Here is a 24855-nt window from a genome sequence, read left to right as displayed (position 1 = left end):
GTGGATCAGTCACCTACTACTCATAAATTAACCACCAATAAGGAAGAATACGATCTTTTTAAGAGCACATTTGTGCTGATACCACTACCTATTCAGGTGCTGAAACTGAGCCTCTTTTTATCAGCCTCAAGTACCTTTTCCTAATGGCGCACAAAACCAGTACTAGCAAGGATTTCTTGTTTTAAATGTAACTTGTTAGAGAAGGTTTCCATTTGTTTTATCTTTATGTATTTGTGAAAGGCAAGAGATAAACTACTCTGAAGCTTACCACCAGAATGAACATGTCTAAACTGCATTTATAAGGTGTTACGCCATTATACAAATGCAGAACCAGCTGAAATCAAAGGGGAGGATGATTTCAAATTGGTAAGTCAAGACAGTGCTTAAATTCTATTGTCACACACTGAATTAAAAAAAAAAAAAAGTACTTGAAGCTCAATTTGTAGAAAAAGTGAATCATTTCTGCAGAACTCTACCATGTCTGTGCACCTCGGTCAAGACTTATTCCATGAAAGCAGCTAATAGTTTCAATACTGTTTAAGTCACAGAAATATAACATGATTGCCAACATATTGTTTTGTTAGATGCAGAGACACATCAGGAATGTCAACAATGTTTTCTCAAGAAAGCAAATACTGCACACACAGGTCAGTGAATAATTTCAGCAGAAAGCAGAAGAGAAGAAATACACTTATTCTTCCTGTAGTTCCTGCTAATAGCATTTGAATTTGGATGTAATATGAGAAATAATGTATTAAGACAATTTTCTATTGATTTTTTATACCACAGTCTTGCCTTCTTCCTTGTAGAGCTAGATGCATTGAGCAGAGGCTGTTAAAATACATTTCTAAGGAAACAAAAGAGCTAAGCATGATTTCAAAACCAATACTTTAGTGTTGGTACATAATCTATGAACAGGGCAGGAACCCCTGTAAAGAAGTCCTGCTGACATACAACCTTACTAACATGCTATCACATGGAATGCCACAAAAATTACAGGGTAAAGAAACTTTACATAAAAAAATGTTTTCAAGTCTACTAGTTTAAACGCAGCAAGGCAATGAGAATCAATGTTCCCAAAATTAACGTGGGCTGAAAATGTGAGTCAATCTGATTTAGAATGGCTTGAAGCTATTAAACATTGCAAACTGCCTTCCACAACCTGAGATTCACACCACCAAACCCTTCTCCATATTCCCAGGGCACCATAGCATAAGGTAGTGTGAATTCACTGCACTACTCTCATAGCACACCAGTAAGCAAAATTATTTGCAGCTGCTAGTGTGTGTCCTAGGGTCTTCTTAATTTGAACTCATTTTTTTCACCACACTTCTACCACCCCATCCAAGGTGCTACGTACTTCTTCCTCCCGCAAGGATCATTCACCCTTATTGTTTGCAATGACTGTTCCATGAGATACTTAACAACCACTTACCAATACATAAGAATTTAGAAGTACTGAGGCACATTCACCTTTCTCAGTCTCATTTTCCTATTCAGCTAAATCTTCTAATATCATTCCTACCCTTTATGCACATAAGTATACCCTCTGTGTTTTTGTTTACATTGCTTTCCTTCAACATAAAACCCTTTGGGATCATAGCCAGGGACTACCTGTAAAGTACGCATACAAATTATACCTGTGATTCAGTAATAATAATGCATATCTGAGTTAAGACACAAGAAACCTTTGTTTATCAAAAAAGTGTATTAGAAGATCACATAGAAACAGAGTTGCATCCCCACAGCCTCCCTCAAAACAGTGAAAAAGACCCATTTGTTTTTCTTAAGAAATAAAAAAGGCTAAAGAAAGAAGAAAAAATAAGAAATAAAAAAAATAAAAAAGAAAAAGAAAAAATAAGAAAAAAGAAAGACATTTCTTAATTGTGCCATTGACACAATTTTGCCTACGAAATAGGATACGATGCAACCAACCTACGTCATAAACATAAACTCTTTCCAGGTGTACTTTAAAAAAACCACAAAGCATCACTGAAGTGTGCAGAGGGAGGCTTTACTGCTGTTGGTTTAGGATATGTTTTTAAGCACCAAAATAGAAAAAGGTTTCTAATTCAATTTAAATACCTTCACTTGGTAACTGTATGTATGCAAAAATTGTATGCAATGGCAGTTCACCATATTGCCTCTTAGGCGGGATGCCAACACGGTCCCATTACAGCGGTGTTACAGCCTGTACCCTCTATGGCAAGCACCATCTCAAAAAGAAGCAGGGTTTTGAGATCTGAGGGCCAAAACAGGGGTTGTATGTACAAAATGCTGCCCAAGTGCCTCTTTATACAAATTATGTCTCAAATTTGTCATCACAACAGCACTTTTGTCAACTATTACCATTACTGGGAATAGGTAAAGCAGTCGAGCAAACATGTCCTTGCATAGAAGGAACGTGCTCGTAGTTGCATGGGCTTCTACCATCAAGTTGGGAAAAAACAGTGCACAGTGCAGCTAGTGCTGGGCATGGAAAATCTGACCAAGCTAGTGTACAGCCTCTGGTTCTCCTTCCCTCCTCTGAAATCAAAACTGTGGTTTATGGCTCCCCACCATACAAATAGGAGGTAAAGCAGGAATATCACAAAAAACTACCACCTCAGAAATTTCGCTGCAGTAGAATTAAAAACAAATGAAGAACACCGCAAACTCACGAAACTATAAAGCTTGAAATTCTCAAGACACCTGTTCTGAAATATTTTCTTAAGACAAGTTTTTCTCAGATTTTCATCATCCCTCCTCTTCTCCTTTGTGCACTTCTTCCTGCCACACTAATATTACTGTGACAGCTCAGTAAATTTCACAAAATACAAGAGGTATATTGTTGAAAACCCATAACTCTAAGTACATACATGCCCACAGGCTGCTGAAACAACTGCTGTAACAGGCATAATTTTGTGTCTGAATCACACACAGGTTTAGCCTTCCTTCTCAGACAGAAATGCCGCAGGGTGGATACCATCTTAATCAAAGTTTGGTGAGGTTCCTTTGCACACTAGTTGGATGGAAGTGTCAGAATTAAGTTAGAAAAAGATCACTAACTTTATAGGATGGACAGGTCACTGCTGTGTTTCAGTTCCACTAGTCTTTTTTCCGTAAGTCAATGTCAAACAGTAACTCCTCCAAGGCCACATACACAACTCCAACATTAACCATGACCTCTAAGGGAGGCAGCACAACACATAAAAAAAAATTACAAATTATGGAAGCTTTTTTCTCTACTTGTGAGGCAAAAGGATACATTCATAACGTGGCTCTCACCATCTGGACAGAGCACATATACACCACAGTACAGCAACACTTCCTCTCTGCAAATAATGAGAAAAGTGTTAAAAGACTTAAGACAGAGCATAGGTCAGCAATTTTCATGGATAACAAAACAGAGACTCTGGAAAAAGAGATGGTGAAGATGGGAATACAAGAGAGATCTGTAAACTCATGACTGGCAAAAAGCAAGTGCCTAGGAATCAGCTGTTCACTGTCCCCCTCCAATAGAAGGGCTAGGGGGCATCACAGAAAACAAAGGTGGCAGGATAAAAGCAAGATGAAACAAGATGATGTGGTTCTTCATGTAACATGCTGGGGAAATCCCTGTCAGCAGCTCAGATGGGTTTAGAAGGACAGGATAAGTTCACGGAACAGAAATCCATTGAGGGCTGCTAAATATCATTGCTTCTAGAGAAAGTTCCTGAGACACAAGTAACTAGAGGCTGAAGAGTTAAGACAAAGCATCACAGGTACTTGGCATATTTTTCTCCCTTCTGTAGGGTTTTGCTTTTGGCACCTGGGCTAACGGGCCTTTTCGTCTGATCTCATGACAGCTACTCAAATGTTCGTAAAAAAGCAGATGGAGACATTTTACTTTTTAGATCTACTGGTATAAGCAGTATATAGCTAAGTGTGGTATTTTATTTCTCTAATTTGTGAATAGTTAATCCTCATTAAAACAGAAGAGTTCCTACAAAAGAGCTCTTGCAGAGGAACTGCCATCAGAGAAATGTATTGTTGAGAAGTAATTAATATGTTGAATACTGTGTTCCTTGTCAGAATCCAGCTATTGACTCTGAAGCAGAACCTGTACACCAGTTCCAAAATGACACCATTTTGGATAGTTAGTCAAGGTTGATATTAGAAATGAATGATATTTGTTATGCAAACAGTAGACACAGACATGAACCTCTTGCAGAAACTCTTGTCAGTTTTCAAGTAGTTTTTATAGGATTGGTGTCAGCTGCCTTTCTTAACATGAGTCTCTTTTGACTAGAATTATTCTGCAATGCAGAGCTGTTGCCTTGACATTATACAGATGAACAGTAGCATCATTACAGGATGACAAAGTATCACAGAAATTCTTTGTATCAGGAACAGAAGCCTAGTATTTAGCCTCCAGCAGGGCTGGCCTCTTTGATCCTGGGAACATCCAAGCAGTAGTCTACTGAATACACAATAATAAGCAAAACTCTCAATTCAGAGGTGTAAAGTTACACCTGACACACGAGATTCAGGTATCAGATATCCCTGCTTGGGGGGAAAAATAAAAATCCACACAAGCTTCTCTCAGACATCTTGCAGAATGCATGAGTCATTACCTGTAACCGTGAGTGACACACAAAGGTCTGGCTGGCTGTCAGAAGCAGCGCAGATTAGAGCAGACACGCAAGGGCTGGTAACGGTACCCAGGTGATTACACATTAGCTGAGGTTTGCCGGCACATGATGCAAATTGGCAGCCCTCCAGCTCTGCCACTACCTGTGCTACTGCTCAAGGAGAAGGTGCAGTACTGTATGCTTTGTCCAAGGCTTTGTGGGGACTAACCTATCCCACCTTTCCCACATGTAAACACAAAGGAGGGACACTGAGCCAGAGAGACATGTTCAGCCTTCAAGAATCATAGCGGCACGCAGGGGGCTCCAGAGAAGAGCCGCTTCTGACTGGTGAGGTAGGCTTTTCCCACCTAGGCTTTCAGGATGTGCCCTTTGAAAAACTAAGAACTGAGCAAGCTACTCGAAGTTACCACTGCAAAGGCAATGGCTTCATTATGCCCAGTATTTACAGGAAAATATCCAAGACCACCTAAATCAGGGGTCCTCAGTCTGGCCCCCCAGTATTTACAGACACACACACCCCCCCGGGGTTGGGGGGGAAACCAAGCAGCCGCAGATGACTGCCTGCCACTGCATCCACGCACCAGCCCCCTGGTTAAAAAGTTTGAGGACCCCTGACCTGAATAAACCATCCATGAGCTTGTGGACAAGTGTCAGATTCTTGTCATTAGGGCAGGGAGCCTTGCCCTTTATAAGGGAATTCCCTGAATCTAGAGCTGACACTACCTCTGAAAAGTCCTAGCAAGGGATTTGACTTTTTTTCTCTCCAAATGCTTGTACACAGCAGGGAAAATGAAATCCCTACTGAACCAGGTTCCACTTCAATTTTTGTATGTCCACAGAGAAAGAAATAATATTGCTAACTCTTTTTCTATTACAGATAGTATGTAGAATGTTTTTTTGCTCTCTGGGGAAGAGGAAAGGGGTTGACAGTGTTTTCACACAAAATCATCAGTAGTCCAGTACAGAGCAAAACTATCGTTTGGGCATTAAAGACATTTGTCTGTTTTTTCATGAAAAAAAAAACCCCAAAACAAACAACCCATGGCAAGAATTCAATTCCCTACAAAAAGCACAGCTTCTTCACAAGAAAAAAAGCTGAGGTTGGGACAGTGTTGTGGTAGATACAGGCAATGGCAAGAGAGGAAATTCTGTAATTTAAAAATGCCACTTACGCATCTTTTTAATTCCAAAGGCAAAGCCATCTTTATCCAGCATGACAACCTAGATCAAATCAAGGTGAATTTCCAGTAGGATGGTACAGCTTACAGAACAAGCCATGAATACTTTATGTGCCCTTTGAATATCTTAGTTCCATCTCTTGAAAGGAATTACCCTTGCACAGACCAATGAATCTCGTCTAGAAATTCATTGCTCTGACCTGCTTCCTTAACTCCCAGTTTAAAAAGGGTCCAAGTAACTTTGATCTAAACATGTTTTCCCATCTAATCTCCAGAACAAAAACAGTAACCTAATATTTTCCAGGTACTGTTAATCCTACTTTGAGTTAGAGGGATAGATTAGCTAATCAGAGTCTCTTCAAGATCTATTAATTTTTTATTACTCAATCTTCAAATCTGGTTTTGCTAGCATCAGTTCCCACAAAAGTTTTCTCTCCTATGTATTCATGCTTATATTCACTGAAGCAGCAGACTTCTGAGACTATCCAAAAAGTAAAACATCCCTTAGTGTTTGAGTTCAAGCTCTCATACCTATTCTTTGCAGAAGATAACATTATTAGCCTTTTTAAGAAGGACCCTTATGCCATCCTGTCTGCAAGACACTGATCCTGTGATGAAACTAGGCAGCCAGCTAGAACAGAAACTGGTAAAGTGGCATGGTACATCCACTCTGCACAGCAGGCCTTCACTGAATACAGTCTACCCTGCCCATACCATCACCTTAGAAGAAACACAACCTTTGCTGTTATCTATATTATCTTTGAGAGTGACCTGGCCTTGAGGGTGGGGACAAGCAGTAAATCTGGACTCAAGCCCAGCTTCAGGACTGCTATGGCACCCAAATACAGGTGCAACCTTGGGTACTTCTGTGGGTTTGTCACTGCAGGATCTGAGTATTTTTCAATGCAGCTATGCCTGCTGAAGTGAGAAACATGCTATTATTGACCATCACAAGTGAGAAACTGTGACCCAAATATTCTAAAAGGGTGTCCACAGAGCAGAGAAGGGAGCAAAGCAGGTTAGCTGTGCTGGCACGATACACTGGCCAGTATGATAAACTGTTGCACGTAACAACTACCTGCTGATCTCTACCTCGTTGAGGTGTACCCAGGCAGCCATACCCTCAGGACACCCCCGAAAGGCACATAGGGTCTTACTACCAACAGAAAACATTACTGGTTTGCTTTACCAGAAGATAGACTGTGAGGGTAATGCAGCTTATGACTTTTAATGGTGGCCACAGGGACACAGAAGTTATACCTACTCTGTAAAAGTAAATCTTTACATATGGAAAACTAAAATTAAAACTTGAATAATTATATTGCCTGAGTGCATACCAAAAATATTTCAGGAAAAAGCAGAGTTTAAAACCAGAATTAAGAGATTAAGTGAAAGGAAGGAAGGAAAATGGTACTAGAATAACACATAGGGCTACAAAATCCATGAAAATTTGTAGTATCTTTAAAGCATCTCTTTGAAAAGAAGAACGCAAATTTTGAAGAGCGACTCTAATCTGAGAATAAAAAGCTTCAGCAAAAGTCTTTCTTATGTAATCTGTGTTACTGTACATTTACTGAAGTTCTTTCTCTTGACTTTCCAAGGAACCAGCCTTTCAGTGGCAAAGTGTTTTCTTAGCAGCACGAAGCAAACAGGTTTTCCCCTCACCCCACTCCCAATCTTGTTCCAGGCTTTTTAAGTCACAGGCAACATAATTTGCTATGAGCTGCTACTGTGAGTTCTAACGGATTATTAAGCTGCCCACTGATCTGCTATGTTAAAATAGCTAACTAAAAATACTGAAAAATAGACTGGTGATACCTCTGGAGATGCACCAGTACAGTATGATATCCTATTTCATCTGAACAAGAAAAGGGTGTCTCAGTTTCTTATCTTCCAACTAACACACATTTTCAAATGCAAAACACATTGTAGACTTATTACATGGTTGAAAAGAATTGTCTTCTATTTCCAGTATGGATATGCCATGCATATGTTAATAAAATACTTTGATATTTACACATTCCATTTCTACATTAACATTAAAAGAAAATTGTTTAAAAGATTAATGGAAGTGAAAAGAGCTAGCACTATAAATATATCTTTATGGGTTTTACCAATGAAATATTGATTCCAAGAGAAAAACCCAGATCTTTAACTAAATATCCTTCCATTTACAGATGCAGTGCAGGCCTTCACTTTCCTTTGGTACCAAAGTCAAGCTCAGTAAAGAGGGAACAGAAATAACCGTGGGTGGGGTGAGGAAGAGGGAGTCCGAGTCCATCTTTAAACTGAATTTATTTACAGACCTAAATCCTCGACCACATGATTTCACTCCTTTGATCATTTATTTGCATTTACTGTAATAAAAAGTACAAAAACCCACAAATAATTTTGAAGGGCAGGACCAAACCAAATGTTCCTCATCATTTCTGCGTTGTGACTCTCTGGGGGTCTTCAGAGCTTCTTAAACCCTATTGTGACCTGGAATTCCAACCCACCGTTTGAACACAAGAAGAAATCCCGAAGACAGCCTGCACTAAGGAAGCCAGAGTACTATTTTTGTTCTGGATCTTGGGCAAAAGAGGAAAACTGTTTTCAACGTAGACTCTGCCAGTTGTCTGATGTGCTAAGCAATAAAAATCTAAGACACCTTTTATTGCTGTACCTCATTTAGTATTAAAGTATGAACCATCCATGGCAAAAGGATTGGACTAGATGTCCTTACTGGTTCTTTCTAGTTTGCTTACAGTGACTTCCCTAAAGAAGGCAAAGTGACAGGCTCCCTAGCTGAACTGAAATGAGACTTGCATACAAACAAGTTCAAGGCTTCTGACTCATGAATGATTAAGTTGAAGAACACTGTGGAAGCAGTGGAGAAAAACCACCAAGCCATTTTCCTAAAAGAAAGTACAACTATGAAAGATGTTTCTGGCCTTACAGCCAACCCAACCCAACTGCTTTCTTACAAAAAACTTGTGACAGCAGAGAGGTACCGAAAATATATGTGATGGAATCATATACCAGGGGTAATGACCCTCTCCTACCTTTTTTGTACGACCCTTCTCAAATTAGCTGAAACTACTGCAGGGAACTTCTTCAATAAAATCTGCATCACATATTACCACAGCACAGGTGAAACAAGGTACCAGGGGGTGAAGTTCATCAAAGGGTACCACTTGTTGCTGACCTCAATTCTGACACTCAATCTGCAGTGGCAATACAAGTGCAAGTTACTATCGATTTGTTCTGACTGCGTTGGAAGTGAAACTGCTTTCTGCTTCTCTCATCTTTCACGTCATTAATTATCTTGAAAGGCAGCATGGTGTACAGACAAGACGTGTTACAGAAAAAACTATATGACTGAACATGAGGTTACAGTACCACAGGATTAACACAGGCAGATTATTTTGCCTTTAATAATGCCTCTGAAGGTAGAGTCAGTAATAAGCATCTCTGACAGCCAGATTGGTTCTCTTCATTTTTAAGAAGGAAAAGTAGGATTTATAACCCTTTAGTCACTTTTCCATTCTTTTCACTGAATACATCCTTTGTGAAATTCCTGGATCATATATTTTTTAATCTACAGTCTTGGGCAGGAAGACGACAGAATACTGAATTTCTCACCATCCTAACCCAGTTCTCCAGCACTCCAGCCAACACATTCACCCATGCAGTCTCATGCAGATCCACTAATCTAAAGTTCTAGCAACACTTCCACAACGGCAATGCAAGAGCCCCAGCAGAATACAAAGCAGCAAGGAGAGGCTAGACAAATTCTAGTTCCAGCATGAGGTATAACGGATGGTGTGGTTTAGCTGTCAAATTAATTTAGAAAGCTTTCTAAAGAAAAATTCTGCCTTCTGCGGAAAACAAGGTCAGTGATTCAACACTCAATACATTTCCTCTTATTCAGTCCTAGCCAAAACCTTGAAGTGAAGTAATAAAGAAAAGTTCCTTTCAGCCTCAGTGCCCACGTTTCAGAAAGATGTATCCATCTAACACAGTATCCTATACCTAGGAGAACAAATAAAACACTACTGGAATCTTGATGTCAACTATCATTTTACTTTTTCCCTTTTTCTTTTTTTTTTTTTTCCTTCTTTTCTTTCCTTTTAAACTAGAAGGCTCCAAAACTGTGTTTCCACATGCCATTTAAGGATGCTAGGTGTTCCCTAGACTCTCACATTCATTTATGCTCAGAATACTTAAGCTCCTATCAGCACAGCTTCCCCTTTTACCTTCTGTCGTTGCTGAATGTTGCTTATCGTGTCTGGCTGAAACTCCAGTTTGTCTGTTCGACAAAGTTTCCAGTATAAAATAATAACGATCAGAAGCACCACAGCAACTGGGACTGCCACACCAACAATAATCCATAGGTTGCTATTCTGTGACTCTGAGGTGGACTCCTTCAGCTTCTCCACAGCTGTGAAGTTAAAAAGGAAGACAGCAATATTATGCGGTTATATATTTTAAACTGAGAACACTTCAAGGTTACATATTTTTATGGTCTTGCAAATGCTAGTTAAGGAATTTATCAGAAACCAGCTGCACATCACAGGAAATGTCATGCCACTTAGAAGTTAAGGTACATCATGCTCAGGAAGCCTGGGGCAGGTGATTGATTGTCCTGGCCTACCTTCTGAAGACCTGTGCTTAAAATACTAATGAAAATACACTTCTGCCACATCATTCAGTAACCCAAAACTGAGCTGACAGTGTAATGGGTCCAGAAGACAAGATGACAAATGGCAAGAAGAACATTTGATATTTTGTTACCTTCCTCATCAATAATCACAGTCCATTTGAATTCAGTAAGACCCTTCTCCTCAAGATGTACAATTCTGCATTTCTTATTATTTTTTTCCTTTTATGTTTCATTGTCAGTGTGAGATCCTTTAAGTCCCAAACAGAAGACAAAACTACCAGAAAGCGTAATCAAACCACACTTGTAAAAAGTCAGCTGGAATTATCGACAAAACTTCCATTTGCTCTATTTTGCTCAGTGGTTCTACGCAAGACTAAATACCACAGCAGTAATACACTTCTGGTCAAACTGATGCACTGTCCTAAAATTATGTTTTCAAGTTAAAGAGAGTATTTCCATAAAACCTTATTTGTATGTATAATTTTATTAATAGCCATTCTAACAATGAACTTAAGAGTTTAAGAGAACATAAAATAATTCTTATACTTTATTCATCTGACAGCTCATTTACGACATTATATTTTCTGTTATAAAAATAACCTTTTTTTGTAGTTTCTTCAATAAGAAACACTTTAAAAATCTCTGTAATTCTATGCCTCTTAAATGAACTTCTTAGTGATGTGTCAAACAAGTTCCAACATGCAGGATAAGCTGTAAACACTTCACGAAGTTTTTTCAACACTTACCGTTTTTGTAAAGGGAATTTATTCTTGCAGCTTTCTGGATTTCTAACTAATACTACAGTCCATTAACACATACTAAACAGATGTACATGAGCTACTGACCTATCCTTGAACCACTGTTTTAATGAGGGACAAAACTTAGAAACACATCCAGATGGTGCAATTATTACTATTTTCTTTCTTTTCTTTCTGCAGAGAATTTTAAAAATTAGAAACATGCTTGTTCTATTGGTAAAATACCTCATGGTACAATGCAACTCATGCTTCCATATTGCACAAAGAACATGAAAATGTAATTAAGCATTCATATCAATGAGGCATTTTGCAGATACCTGCCTGCTACGGTTTTAAAATACTTCCAAGTTTCTTTCCTAATCATAACGGGGAATTTTGAGTAGGGCTTCTGTCTCGCTCCTTGCACCGAATTATTTATATACCAAGGTTCATGAATATCATCATTATATGACTTTATATGACCTGTCATATTTATTCAGATGCGTATCTAGTAAAAGATCACACGACTTTTACATTATCTTTATGAAAGATTGCATTACTTACATATTACTGATGGACAAACAAATAAAAATCAGGTCAATCATAATCAATGGAAGAAATAACCTGTTCCTTTTCACTTATACCCTTCAAAATGCCCCAACTGGTATTAGCCTACATCTTTCACTCACAGAAACAATAATTCAGACAAAAAAATAGTGACTTGTTGAACTTTGCTGCCATTGCTTAGCTAAAGGAAATGCTCATTTCACACTGATGCCTTTGCATCTCACCATTGTGGGTTTTGTGCAAGCTCCTGGGCAAGATAAGCTGTAAAGAAATATTGAACTAGCAGAAAGAGATGAAAATGGCAAGACCTTAGCACAGTATTTTTCTAGCAGAAGCACTGAACTGAATGCAGTGAGGCTTGCACTTGAAGACCCTGTCGGAATTCCAAGCTCAGCAGTCTTCAAGAAGCAAAGCAACACCACATAGCTCACTGCAAGGCTGCTAAAATTTATTTCCTCTGGAGCGTCAAAATTGCAGCATCCCAAGAACCAAACAGTGCAACAGTGGGTAGTGCCGTAACCTCCAAAGCTAACACCACCCCTCCTGTTCCTCTTTGCTTGGCATCAGTGTGGATCTGATAGGACTTACGCTGTGCAACAGTCCCTTCAATGCGGTATCCAAGGATGATTGCAGCCCGCTGGATATCAACTCTGTTCATCAGGTCTGAGCATTTCAGAGCACTGAGTCTCTCTCCATCCTGGTCCTCCACAAAATAGATCAGTTCCACAGGGTTATCAACACCAACTAACCGTGACACATTCACAATCTGAAAAGAAATCGAAAAGCTTTTACATCTTAAGTTGTATTTATTTGGGGCTCCCATACATCTGATCTTTACCCACTCTCCCCCTTCCCTTCACAAGGCCTGGACCTTAAGTACACATCTAAAAAGAAACATTTGGAGCAGCTTTGCCAAGATGGCATCAGTATCCGTCTTTGTCACTGTGTGCAACCCCCTAGCGCATAAAAAAGATTCCACTTTGTATTATGATGCAGAAATACAATTGCTGTTAAAGAACATCCCTCTCTCTGTGTCACCAGAGAGTATGTTATCATACTAACCATGTAACTGCTGCGAACTGGTACAGTTTGGAAACTGTCAATATCCAGAGAAGTCCAATGGGAAGATGTGCCATGTGTAATGGTCCAAAATACTGTACGCAGCAAAGGCAACATACACAGAGGCTAATTCTCTCATCTGAGAAGTGCTTAGGTCAACATCGGGCAAGCACAGATATTTGGTAATAATAATTTACTTCCAAACTAAAATTCAGGATATTTTCACCTAATACTTATACAAAAAATCCTGAGAAGTCTTCAACAGGAAAACAACATTGCTGGAATAATATATCAGTGTCTAATTACACAAGCATTACTCATGTGCTACAGGACCCTGGGAAATCTACAGAAATATCTGTAAATATAATAGAACCTGGGGGTGCTGGTTGACAGCCAGCTGAACATGAGCCAGCAGTGTGCCCAGGTGGCCGAAAAGGCCAACAGCATCCTGGCTGGTATCCAAAACAGTGTGGCCAGCAGGACTAGGGAACAGATCATCCTGCTGTACTTGGCACTGGTGAGGCTGCACCTCAAATACTGTGTCCAGTTTTGGGCCCCTCACTTCAAGACAGACACTGAGGTGCTGGAGCGTGTCCAGAGACGGGCAACGGAGCTGGTGAAGGGTCTGGAGCACAAGGCTTTGAGGAGCAGCTGAGGGAACTGGGGTTGTTTTGTCTGAAGAAAAGGAGGCTGAGGGGGAACCTTACTGCTCTCTATAACTACCTGAAAAGAGGTTTCAGGCAGGTGGGGGTAGGTCTCTTCTTCCAGATAACAAGTGATAGGACAAGAGGAAACAGCCTCAAGTTGCACCAGGGGAGGTCTAGACTGGATATCAGGAAAAATTTCTTCACTGACAGGGTGGACAAGCATTGGAACAGCCTGCCCATGGAGGTGGTGGAATCACCATCCCTGGCGGTGTTCAACACACATAGATGTAATGCTTATGTGAACCATGTAGATGGGTCAGTGATAGACTTGGCAGTCCTGACTTAACAGTTGGACTTGATAATCTTAAAGGTCTTTTTCAACCTAAATGATTCTGATTCTATCGTAACTGAAAAGAAAATTTCCAGGGAAGCAATCCTTTCTATAATACATTTTTATGGTAAACCTGAAGTTCCCTTTTTTTTTTGTTCTGTTTGTTTCACAACACACAGATTCAGTATTGAAGTAAAAGAACTGCCTTCACTCTGAAGGTACCAACACCATGCCACCCTCCTGGAAGCCTCTATTGCCTCCAGCATTCGTCACACAGTAGGAGGTACTGAAGAGATTGGTGTGATTGCACTCTTCCCTTCTCTAAATACCTACTTTGATTTTCCTTTTTTATTCATAACACACACCTCTTTGTTCCAGTTTTTCCAAATGTTAAGCCGCTACACAGGCAAATATTCTGTTAGCTTCAAATAGAACTGTTTGCGCTTTCTCAATGAAAGCACCTGCACATCACCTTCATCCTCCAAACAGCTCCCCCGGCATCCACCTTTCTTCAGGAAGGAATGCATTTGATGCTGTGGGAAACAATTCTTCCTACCTACTTCTAAAGACGTTAATAATCAAAAGAATGCATGCTATGAGGAAGCCCTGTAGATACTCTCTAACCACCAGACATCTAAATTGCATGCAAGAATCACATAACAATTCTGAATTCCTGTAAAATTAAATCTTATATATAATAACTCTTCTCTGTATAACCATTTACATGTAATGGTGAGCTCAAACTAGAATTAGGCCAAACAAATAGTAGGAGGTATTCGGTCATGCAAAACAGAGTTTGAAGAGCTCTGGAAGGAATATATTTCACTTCCTTCAGAATTATCCTTTACTATGAAGTACATAGTTAATAAATTAGAATCTCAAACACTGCCCATAGGCTTAAAGTAAAGCAAACACACTGATGTCTGTGTTACAAAAGTGAAATTTCATATTGTTTTCTTTCCTAGTTTCCAAAAAAACAACTATATTGAAGGAAAGCGGTGCAATGTTCTAGCTCAATAGGGAGGATGTTGTGGTCTTCAGGAGACATCAGCTCAATGTTCTAAAAAAGCATTTCCCAGGAGTGGTAACAGAAGGTATATAATTAAAAAAAAAAGGTGCCGGGGAGGGGGAGGGGAAGAGAAAGTACAATTGCCATGAGACAAATCAACTGAAAGCAAAGAACAATGTTCAGCGTCAGTCACATTTGAGGTAAGAAACAACACCTAAAAACAGAGGAGAAAAACATGCAAATTTCTGAAACACTGCAAGAGCTGCTAATAAGACTCATTAACCAATGCTGCTTCTCATCCTGAATGCTCTTCACTCTTCTGCCAGCTAAGGGGCACCTAATCCCTACTGAAGGTTAACAAAAGAGTATCAATAAATAAGGTTTCGATGCACATACACAGCAGCTGTAAGGCTGAATCTGGTTTCACAGAACCCAGATACATCACTAGTTAACAGATGCTCACAGCTTAGTGTTTCTGCTTCTGCTGGGCTTCCCTCACCACAGTACGGCCTCAGTGCACAGAGCAGCAAGGTGTATGGACTGGTACCTGCTTTCAGCACAGATGAACCCTTCCCAAGTGGCACTTAACTCACATGGAGAGCAACGGAGCTGAAAGGCCACGTGGGACTGAAAGTCAATGGGTTCTTTGTTTGATTTTATGAAACCTCTCCATGTATAGTAAAGTTACAGAATCAAGAGAAATTTAGAAGATTCTTAAACTGAATTGTTATACATTTTATGGCATTGTAGCGTATCCAAGAAGTACTGTAATTCTACGTGTTATACACACAGGGTAACAGTCAGAAGCTGGCTGAACGGGTTAAAAAAGGAACCTGTTGCCTTCAGAAAGGGCAGAGGGGAATGAAAACAGGTTCCAGTGCAAGTTGTCACAACTGTAACAATACAATTTTAAACACAGAATTAAACCCAACAGTGTACAGCTCCCTAGGCTGAGGAACAGGAATAGCTGAAAACTGTCAAGAGTGGCGATAGGAAGAAGTAGCTGTTCAGTATACAGAACATGGGAATGAGCATGAAGAAATTCAGTGGAGGGTGGAGATGCAGGCTGGTGTTGATGAGCTAAGCTCACTATTTTAAGGTAAGTTTTATCTGAAGTAATTCCTTCTGAATACACAGTATTTTACGACTGCTCACACCATACTGAGGGAAGTTGCAGACAGAATTTCAAATTCAAGGGGAGATAGCTATGGATTTCTGTTCTGGGGAAACTGGTGGCTGAGCAGGGTATTCTTGAGGTGAATATGAGTCAATTAGATTTGTACATAAACACAGGAACTGTGACAATATCAAGACTTAGTTTTCATCTCTGTCACACTGATTCGCTTCTTGTTTTTTTTAAACTAACCTCTTGAGTTTGCTGCAACACAGAAAATGGCACACTGGAGCCGAACTGTTTTAAGTCTGTTTATAAAATTGAGGTACACAGCCGCTGCACCCATTTTTTAGACAGTTTCTGTACACTAAGTATTGTGCCATTTTTCTCCAAATTATATTCCCTGTGCAGCTTCAACTGATTTTGTCTCCTATTTTAGAGGTGTGTCTATCCTTGAGAGTGCTAAGAATGCAAGCAGAGGCAGAAATGGCATTTTCCAAGCATCCAACAAAGCAGCCCATATGTAAGAAAGCATTTAAGTATTTCACATTCATACTTTGGCAGCAAGGGATGACACAGGGAGGGAGAACATACAAGCATTTCAATACATGGGAGGCAGAAAATGGAAAAAGAAAAGAAAAAGAGTAATTAAACTTCTGTGTACACCAATGATGCTATCTTTGTTGATAATAGACGCACATTTAACCTTCACAGAGTAAAGGGTTAACTGTGTTCAGGTGCCAGTAAATTTAATTTAAAAAGTGTTTTCAAGAAAATATCACAGGTCAGTGCACAGAGTTGCCTTGGTAACCAAATCTAGTTTACAATTTAAAGGAGGGAAATCCAGGTAGTGGGCAAGCTTGCAAGGCGATTGTGGAGTGTCAGCCAGTGGGATGTCCCAGTCAGCACCCCCATCAGGACTAAGAAATCCCTGGGTGAACTGGTTCAGGGTTTTGAAGGCATAAGCATTACTTAGAAACAAGCAAACACACACAATCTCCAAATTACATGTATGAGGGTTGTTTTCCTTTTTTCACTACATTCATCCCCTGGGGTGGGGGGGGAATCAAAAAAGATTCTGCTTTTGCCTTATTAAAACTAGGATTTGAGTGTCCGGGCAATTAAATCAAGCTTATTGTGGTCTGAATGGTTAAGTAGGCAATGCAACATAAAGCATATGTGAAACAGGCATTGCACGTAACCTGTCCTGGGTCTGAGAAAGCTCCCACAGGAACCTGTCAGGACTGGAAATGGCAGGGCCGCTGGCGGGCAGCCAGCTTACTCCTGCAGTGCTCTGGCTGGGGCTGGACAGGGCAGCACTTGCAGTCATAGCAATACTTACACCGTGTGGCGGACCCTCCTCGTGCTGAGCTGGGGGGGACCGGTAAGTAAACTGAAAGGTCCAGGGCGCTGAAGGCAACACTAAGGAAACGTCCTCTGCTGGCTTGCAGAGGCTTGGCCAGCCAAGAAATTAACTGGCTTGCCAAAACAGAGGTAGGAACAGGCTGTGGGCAGCTCGATGGAAGGACTGGTCTCTGCCCAGGGTGGCCTTCAAAAGGGTGAAATGCCTCTGAGGAAAGGTGAAGCCACAGGCTTCACCCAAAGGCTACTCCCCAAAGGCTCTATTTATAAACCTAAAAACTCCCAGCAAGTTGGGGTCTGTACTCAGATTACACGCTCGGGAGAGACATGTAAGGTGTTGGTAAAAAACCAAGAGAATGAACCTCTGCCTTAATGAAAAGCTCAATTCAGTCATTATATCCCCTCATAGCTACTATACCCTCACACACGTTACCACCAGTGTCACCTGATGTGCTCTTTAAATCAGAACATCACCTTTCTGTCACTTTGTAGGATCACCTTTTTGCTTTCTATTAGGTTCAAAAGACCAAGCACGCTGAAATAAGGGAAAATAATTATTTTTCTATTAGATCCTGGTGTACGTTTGAACTACAATTAAGCTATTTAATTCCTAAAAAAATTAATAAGAATTGAGTTGTGGTAAACTATTGACAAAATATAGCATAGGGCCTAGCCTCTACATATGTAATGCAAACCACATTAAATGTGCCCTTGAATTTGCAGCATCAGCAGATACATATTAAAAATATATATGACTTGCTCTGTGAGGCATTAATATGAGCATCATGCAAAAATCAATGGAACCATCTGATGTATAACAGTCAGGTGTGAGGCTTCAGAGGGGTTTTTGTACATAATGGTTATAGACTTTTTTCTTTTTTTTTTTATCATGGAGTGCCACCTGCTAACAGCACAGACAGGCAAAGGGGAGGGGAAAGCATGGTATTTGGGCACCCTAGGTAGTCTAAAGCTCTTATTCAAAGTGTCTAGATTTAAAGAGTAATTTTTAACATTCTTAGATCCTAACACATGCCTTTAGTAATGAAATATAAACCTCACAAAGTATCACTTCTATTTTCTTAGTATATGAAAGGAAACTAATATGCCTGCAGTAACATTCACAAATAATTGCTTCACCTTCTGACCCACAGTCCTGATTTTCCACAGGGCTTAGACATGTCACATTTCAACGCACTATAAATATCTCTCACCTTAGGAAAAACTCCAGCCTACAGGGGCACAACACAACTGAAATTTGTGTCTAGTTTTTCATGGATATATGCACGTCCTGTTAATAAAAGCATCCCATACTTTTGGTGTTGCTGGCAGCTACTGTTCTTATTTTCAATTCATTGTGGCCTACTACCATAGCAGTCACTGGTTTGTGAGCAAAAAAATCATATATGGGAAAATCTAAATATAAAACACAAAGAACATTAATAGCTCTCCCTGAAGACACAAACAGATGCACAGATACAACACACGTCAAACATCTTATAGACTTGGCTATGAGGAATAGAATTAGCGGCAGTAAAACAAAAAGGTTTACTGCAAATGGCTATGGACCAGATCCTTAGCTGCCAGGGGAGCATCCTTGAAAGAAATTGCCCTCGACTCTGGAGACCACTACCAGATGCATCACTCCAGCTGCACACTGGATAGTCTCCCACGCTGTCTCACCTACCACACACCTCAACATCCTGCCAAACCAAGGTACCAAGAAGCTATAGTACCTGATGGTACCTACTATTCTTGCGCAGGAAAGCAGGACACCTATCTGCAAAGCATCTCCTTCAGCCCTCCTTCTCCCACATCTCTTTTATTAAAGTGCTAACCCTATCTAACAGTGTGGGCTGTGAGAACCTGGAGAAGCCCTGTGTTATGTGGGATGGTATGATGTGTTGACCATAACTATGAGAATCCATCATCCAAAGACAGCAGTTTGCAGACTCTTTGCACTAATTAAGTTAAATAAATAAGCAGCACTGCTTTTGGAACACAAGCTACAGATCTCATCTTCTGTCCCAGTAAGTAACAAAGACATAAGAGAGAAACTGTATTTTCATTTTCTGAAACGCTATTCTTCAGCTAGAAAGGACCTACTTGTAATTTTGTGCAGGCAAAGATAAATTATGTGAGCTTTATTATGTAAAATCATAAACCTATAATCTACACACACATTTTATAGGCTGTGGTATTTTTGCTAACAACATACGGAATATTTGTTGTATTGTATTTATATGCAAAGGGAGGACTGAGGCATAAAGAACAAAGTGCAATAAGAGGTGCTGGGAATAGAAGATCTGGAGTAGACATCTATCTACAGCAATTCAAAGCTGCACAAAAGAAAAATAAAATAAAAACTCTATTACCAAAACAGATGTTTCTGAGACAAGAAAACAAAAGTAAGAAAATCCCAACATTTGGAAATTTAAGTGGTAGCAAAACCTGTAGGATTAAATTAAATAAAGAGAATTGGTCTGAACTACTAGAAGGGCATCTGTGAGGTAAACCAACTACCAATGAATTAGCTGGAAAACGTAATTTATAAGATAAGCCTTTAAAAAGTATTTTGGCTTTCATTTTGTTGACCTGACTATAAAGAACACATGGATATTCAAGTTCTGAATTCTCACAAGTCCTTCTGGACATGATGTGAATAATTGCACCTGTGACAAAACCATAAAGCAGTACTAGAATCTAGACAGCAGAAGCTGCCATGTGCGCAAAATCTGACATGATTAATCATTCTTACTTGAAAACCATTACTGTGACCAGGAGTGTCATGACAAACAGTTAAGGGGTAGAATATACCATACCACTGCATCAAGCTGCACATGACTTGTCTTGGTATTTCTACACCACTACCAAAACACCACAGAGCCGTGAAGCAGCTGTTCCAGCAGAGCGCTACCTATGACTCAGATAACCATCCTGTCTCCCTTTGCTAGGCACCTCATGTAAATCAGACAAGATAGCAAGTTTTTAAAACAGGATGTTGGTAAAATAATTTTCAGTATTGTTTTTAAGAAGTCACCAGAGTTTTTTAGTAGCCACTCAAAATACTCAGTTGTTTCCATTTATTATGTTTGGTTTAAAAAACAAGACTGTATCCAGAACCACCACATTTTAGGTGCAGAACACAAGCATCACCAACTAGATAAATATGATACACGCTTTTGAGTCATCTTTCTCAACTCCAAATCTAGGCAATACAAACTTAAGTCAATAATTTATTACCCTTTATTTTTTCCTCTACCTTTTAGCTCTTAATACCTGCACAATGTTGCTGCCTGCAAAACTGGCTCGTCTCCATATCCGCCCTCTGACCAAAGCCTCGTTTAACAGGTGAGCTAGTTTCCGTTCCATCTCAGCCTGAAACACTTCCTCCTGAATTCGCTGGTCGACGACACCCAAGAGAACTAGAGAGAATTGCAGAGAAAGTAACCCAAGAACACAAATGAATTAGTAAAACTTTTCAGTGTCTTGTCTGCAACTTCAATTACAAGCTTTGCATCACCCTGTGACAGCTCACAGACAGTTTAAGAGCAGCTGTATTCATATGGGAATACTGTCCAGCTGAGCTGGAGATTACATCTTTGAGAGGAAGACATAGGGTGGGAAAAGCTTAAAAGAAATAAATTAAAAAAATAGGACAGAGGGCATTTTTGGAATCTCAACCAGGCTAGACAGGCCCAGGATACTGAAGAAAGAGTTTCAATTTTAAAAATCCATAAACTTATGAGCATTCAGTGAATTATTTAAAAATAAATGAAAGAGAATTCAGTCTAAATTGCTGCAACTACTTCTAGTTAAAATGTTGCATCCAGAAGTGATACAGAGGTGGAGATGGGCCAGGCAAGGGTTCAGTATCAAGGAGGGAAAAGTAGAACAGCAGCACATGAATTTAGCTGTATATTCCAAGTGCACCTTCCCTAGATAAGGTAAAGATTAACAAGTATGCCAAACGGCACAAAAAAACTGGTTAACAGCCCTGCCCACTTCACTTCCCAACCCCAGGCGCTCCAAGACACTGAAGCAGCTAATGCCTAGAGGAAATCCTGAGGAACAACACATAGGAAGTATGAAAAAAGTGTGGACCTTTACTAACAAGATGGCATCCAATAAAAGAAGAGTGAATGGAGCAACAGTGATTCAAATGACTTAAACCACCCTAAAGGACAGTTAAAGAACTCAATGCTGACTGCAGTAAAATAATTCTGTTTTCATTCCTGTGCCTCTCCACTAAAATGGTTTCTTTTGTTTAAAGTCCTTTTTTCAGTGTTTTCATGTTCAATTTTTTAAGTCTCATGCTTTAAAAAAAGCCATCCCATTAGATAAAATCAAACAAATATAATTTTTTAAGAAAAATAAAACCAAAAATATTGAAATACTTTTCTCACTTAAAAAATGTCACTGTAGATGTCAGAAGAAAGAAACATTTTCAGGATTTCTCAACAGAGATCAACAGCATCTGTCTTCTAAATTCAATCATAGACTAAGTATCTCAGCATTAAATAGGAAAAAACAGACAGTGGCCTAAGACTATTACATACGGCAAGTTGAAAACCATTCTTGCCTGTATATTGCATTTCAGTATCGATGAATTATGCTTAACAGCATAAAATATATTCTAAATCTGAGAGGGACAGCAACAGAGAACACTTATATCCCAACTTTTTATGACGATTGTGATATATGCACATATATCTGGGTAATGCAGTATTAAAAACCTTTACGTGCATACATTCTATTCATTTCTTATGTCATGATTCATTACCCTTACAGTACAATACACAGACTGAAAGGACTGATCCAGCCAAAGTCTATAGCTCTTCCCAGGCTGCCTGAAAGAACCAGGATTACAAAAAATTCCTCCACAGCAAAAAAGGTGCTGTAACTGGTTTTCAAAATCTTATAGTCAGGAAGTTTAGAAAAACCCAAAGGGACATGATTTCTGAGCTGGAAGAACCCTCTTCTTACTGCAGGATCTAAGGGAACTTCCAGCAACAACGGACAAAGCAAACTTAAGGCTGAGCAAGAGGGTGGGGGGGTGACTGAAAGAGCTAACAAATCTCTAAGGAAGGATGGCATCGGATGTGGGAGAGACACATGTTGCTGAACATGATCTAAAATTCTTCATTTTTCTTCTCTAAAACAAACTGCAAGGGCTTCAGAAATTAAGTTGCAACTTGGTTTCCTCCTTAAAAAGTAAATGGGGTCACTGGTGGGAGGAGACATGGATACCTGAAAAAAGAGTAGGTCTATACAAACGGTGAACTACAGGTGGTAGTCTTGTGGGAAGACAAAAGTGTATCCTGTGGGTCATATCAGTACCCTAACAGCAAGTTTGGTAGGCACAGCCAGATCACCATTCAGGCCTTCTGTTTAAAAGCAGCAGGTAGGACCTACAGTGTGCAGGCCACCTCAACAGCCTTTGAGCATCTAAACACGACAGCTCAACCCTATCTGCAAATTACAGAAAAAAACATCCAGAAGACCTTGGTGGGAGGGATCTGCTGTGAATGAATCAGAAGAGATCAATGAAAAGTGATGAAACACTTTCATGTTTTGGAATTTATTTTCATTCTGTTTCATTTCTGGCATGCTTTGATACAAAAGTGCCACACAGAATTTCAATTTTTATTTAAAATAAAATCAAAACCTCAAAAATCAACGTAGTATATTGACAGCATGCAGAGTACACACTTTATGCCTGACAGTATAAGTTGTCTCTAAGAATGATCTGCTTTATAGACAAAAACTACTTTGTGTGCATTATCAAGGAACTGCAGTAGTTCATTCTAGACCCAGGAATTACATTTTCTGGATATTCCAGGTCACTAAGCCTTTGGTTTTAGAATTTATGCAGCTCTGGCACATTATTACCTCATAAAAATGCAGCACCCCTAAGCTATCGATATTTATGCAGCCTAGTTATCCTGCTAACAAAAATAATTGCACTCTTACTTACTTGCAGAGACTGTACATACCTGTTCTCACCCAGGAAGATTTCATCAGCTGAGACACATTAAGCTTAGGATAATGAAAGGCTGAGGGAAAAACAGAATGGAGGAAAAACGTCCATAAGAACAGTATTCTCAACAACATACACAAACAAGAAGCCACTTCATAATTTATACTGTCAGTAAGCATCTTATTTACACAGATGTATTACTATTCCTGAGGCTATGCAGACACAGCATTCAGCAAAGTGCTCCAAACATACACTCCACCCCCCCAGGTTTGTCTCTGAACAAAAAGAGCCTAACTGAAGCAGTCAGATTTATTACCTGAATGATTTCAAGCTGCTGTACTGAGGTCATTGCTCCTAGATATTTAAAAGCTCATTCTGAATTGTGTCTCTTACTGAGCTAGCTGCAGGATCAGGCTTTTGCTCAAAGGGCAATGAGGCAACTCAAGAGTGTCTCAGAATGAAAGTAAGACCTTCTCTGAGGCAGAAACTACACAGAAACACTAACTGTAAAGCAAAAACCTAAATATATCTGATCTGCGTTTCAGGCTTGTGCAGGGGGAAGCATTTAAAAAACACCACCTTGATATTTTTTTTTTTTTTTTTTTTACAAAAATCACAAATAAATGCATGTAGAAACACAGCTGTAGAAAAATCTCAGATTTCTGTGTTCGGCTTGGTGGCTTCAACCTTTCTTTATTTCTGATTTTTTTTTTTTTCCAAAAAAAGCTCTGCTCCACAGTGAAATCCTTGCCTCAGTGATGTAAAACTATTTCTGCTGACTTCAGTAGGCCTAAGATTTTTCCTAAGGTTTCCACTGGAGAGCAGTAAAGACATGTTGGGAAACAAGCAAAGATGGGGGCTGGGCCAACAGTTTCCTTAAGGGAAGTCTTAAGCTTCACTATGGCAATAAGAAAAAGGAATGATCTTAACTTTCTCAAAATATTTAATCCAGATGCAGTTTGCTAAGCATTGTACAAAACTTGATTTTTAAACAATTTCATGGATAGAAAGAATGCAGCACGTAACAATTAAATGACCTGGTCCAAGCCAATGTCTTTTCTCCATGTCTTCAGTTGTAGACTAGTTTGCCACTATTGCATGTTTCAGAGAAATAGAAAATTAAATTTTTTCTAATTTAATCACATAATAATTTATAGAGTAGCTGACCTCTGCCAGCATACCTAAACACCAATTTTTGCCCCTTAGAAAACTTACAAATTGTGTTAAGCCAAATCAAAAGAATCAACAGTTATGTTGTACCTTTTGTTTTCATAGACTTATAAATAGCACTATGAGGAAAATAAATGACAATTTGGTTATTCCAGCTTTATTTCAATAATAGCACCACTAGCTTCAAGAGAACTACCTGGGAGATACATTGTGACTTACCGTTCACAAGGGTATCAGAATACGGTTCTTTATTCTGAACAGGAAACATTGGCCCTCTATACACTGACCAGCATGCATCACATTTCCAAAATTCTCAGACACACAAAAAGCACCTCGAAGTCCATTTAAACACACACATTTATTTTTGGCATCCTGCAAGACTGTTCTTCTGATTGTGGCTTTTAGATTGGAGTTGTATGTACTCTGGTCGTGCAATTGTTTACTTC

The 24855-nt window shown here is 39.5% G+C and overlaps 1 protein-coding gene across 4 annotated transcripts in view; it reads right to left on the bottom strand.

Moving 5' to 3' along the window:
• KIAA1549 (KIAA1549 ortholog) overlaps positions 1–24855 on the bottom strand; it is a 154333-nt gene that overhangs the window by 37350 nt on the left and 92128 nt on the right. For all 4 annotated transcript variants that reach the window (XR_008822140.1, XM_056340885.1, XM_056340887.1 and 1 more), the window contains exons 7-10: positions 23256–23315; positions 20539–20684; positions 12329–12506; positions 10030–10214 (exon numbers count right to left, since the gene is read on the bottom strand). Coding sequence is in view for 3 of the 4 variants with exons in the window: in XM_056340885.1 (XP_056196860.1) it covers positions 10030–10214; positions 12329–12506; positions 20539–20684; positions 23256–23315 (569 nt within the window). In the remaining variant the exon portion in view is untranslated. The remainder of the gene's footprint in view (positions 1–10029; positions 10215–12328; positions 12507–20538; positions 20685–23255; positions 23316–24855) is intronic.

This window comes from Falco biarmicus, chromosome 5 (assembly GCF_023638135.1).
Source record: "Falco biarmicus isolate bFalBia1 chromosome 5, bFalBia1.pri, whole genome shotgun sequence".
Classification (NCBI taxonomy): domain Eukaryota; kingdom Metazoa; phylum Chordata; class Aves; order Falconiformes; family Falconidae; genus Falco; species Falco biarmicus.
Note: the sequence above shows the minus strand (reverse complement) of the source record. Positions and strands in the feature narration are given on the sequence as shown.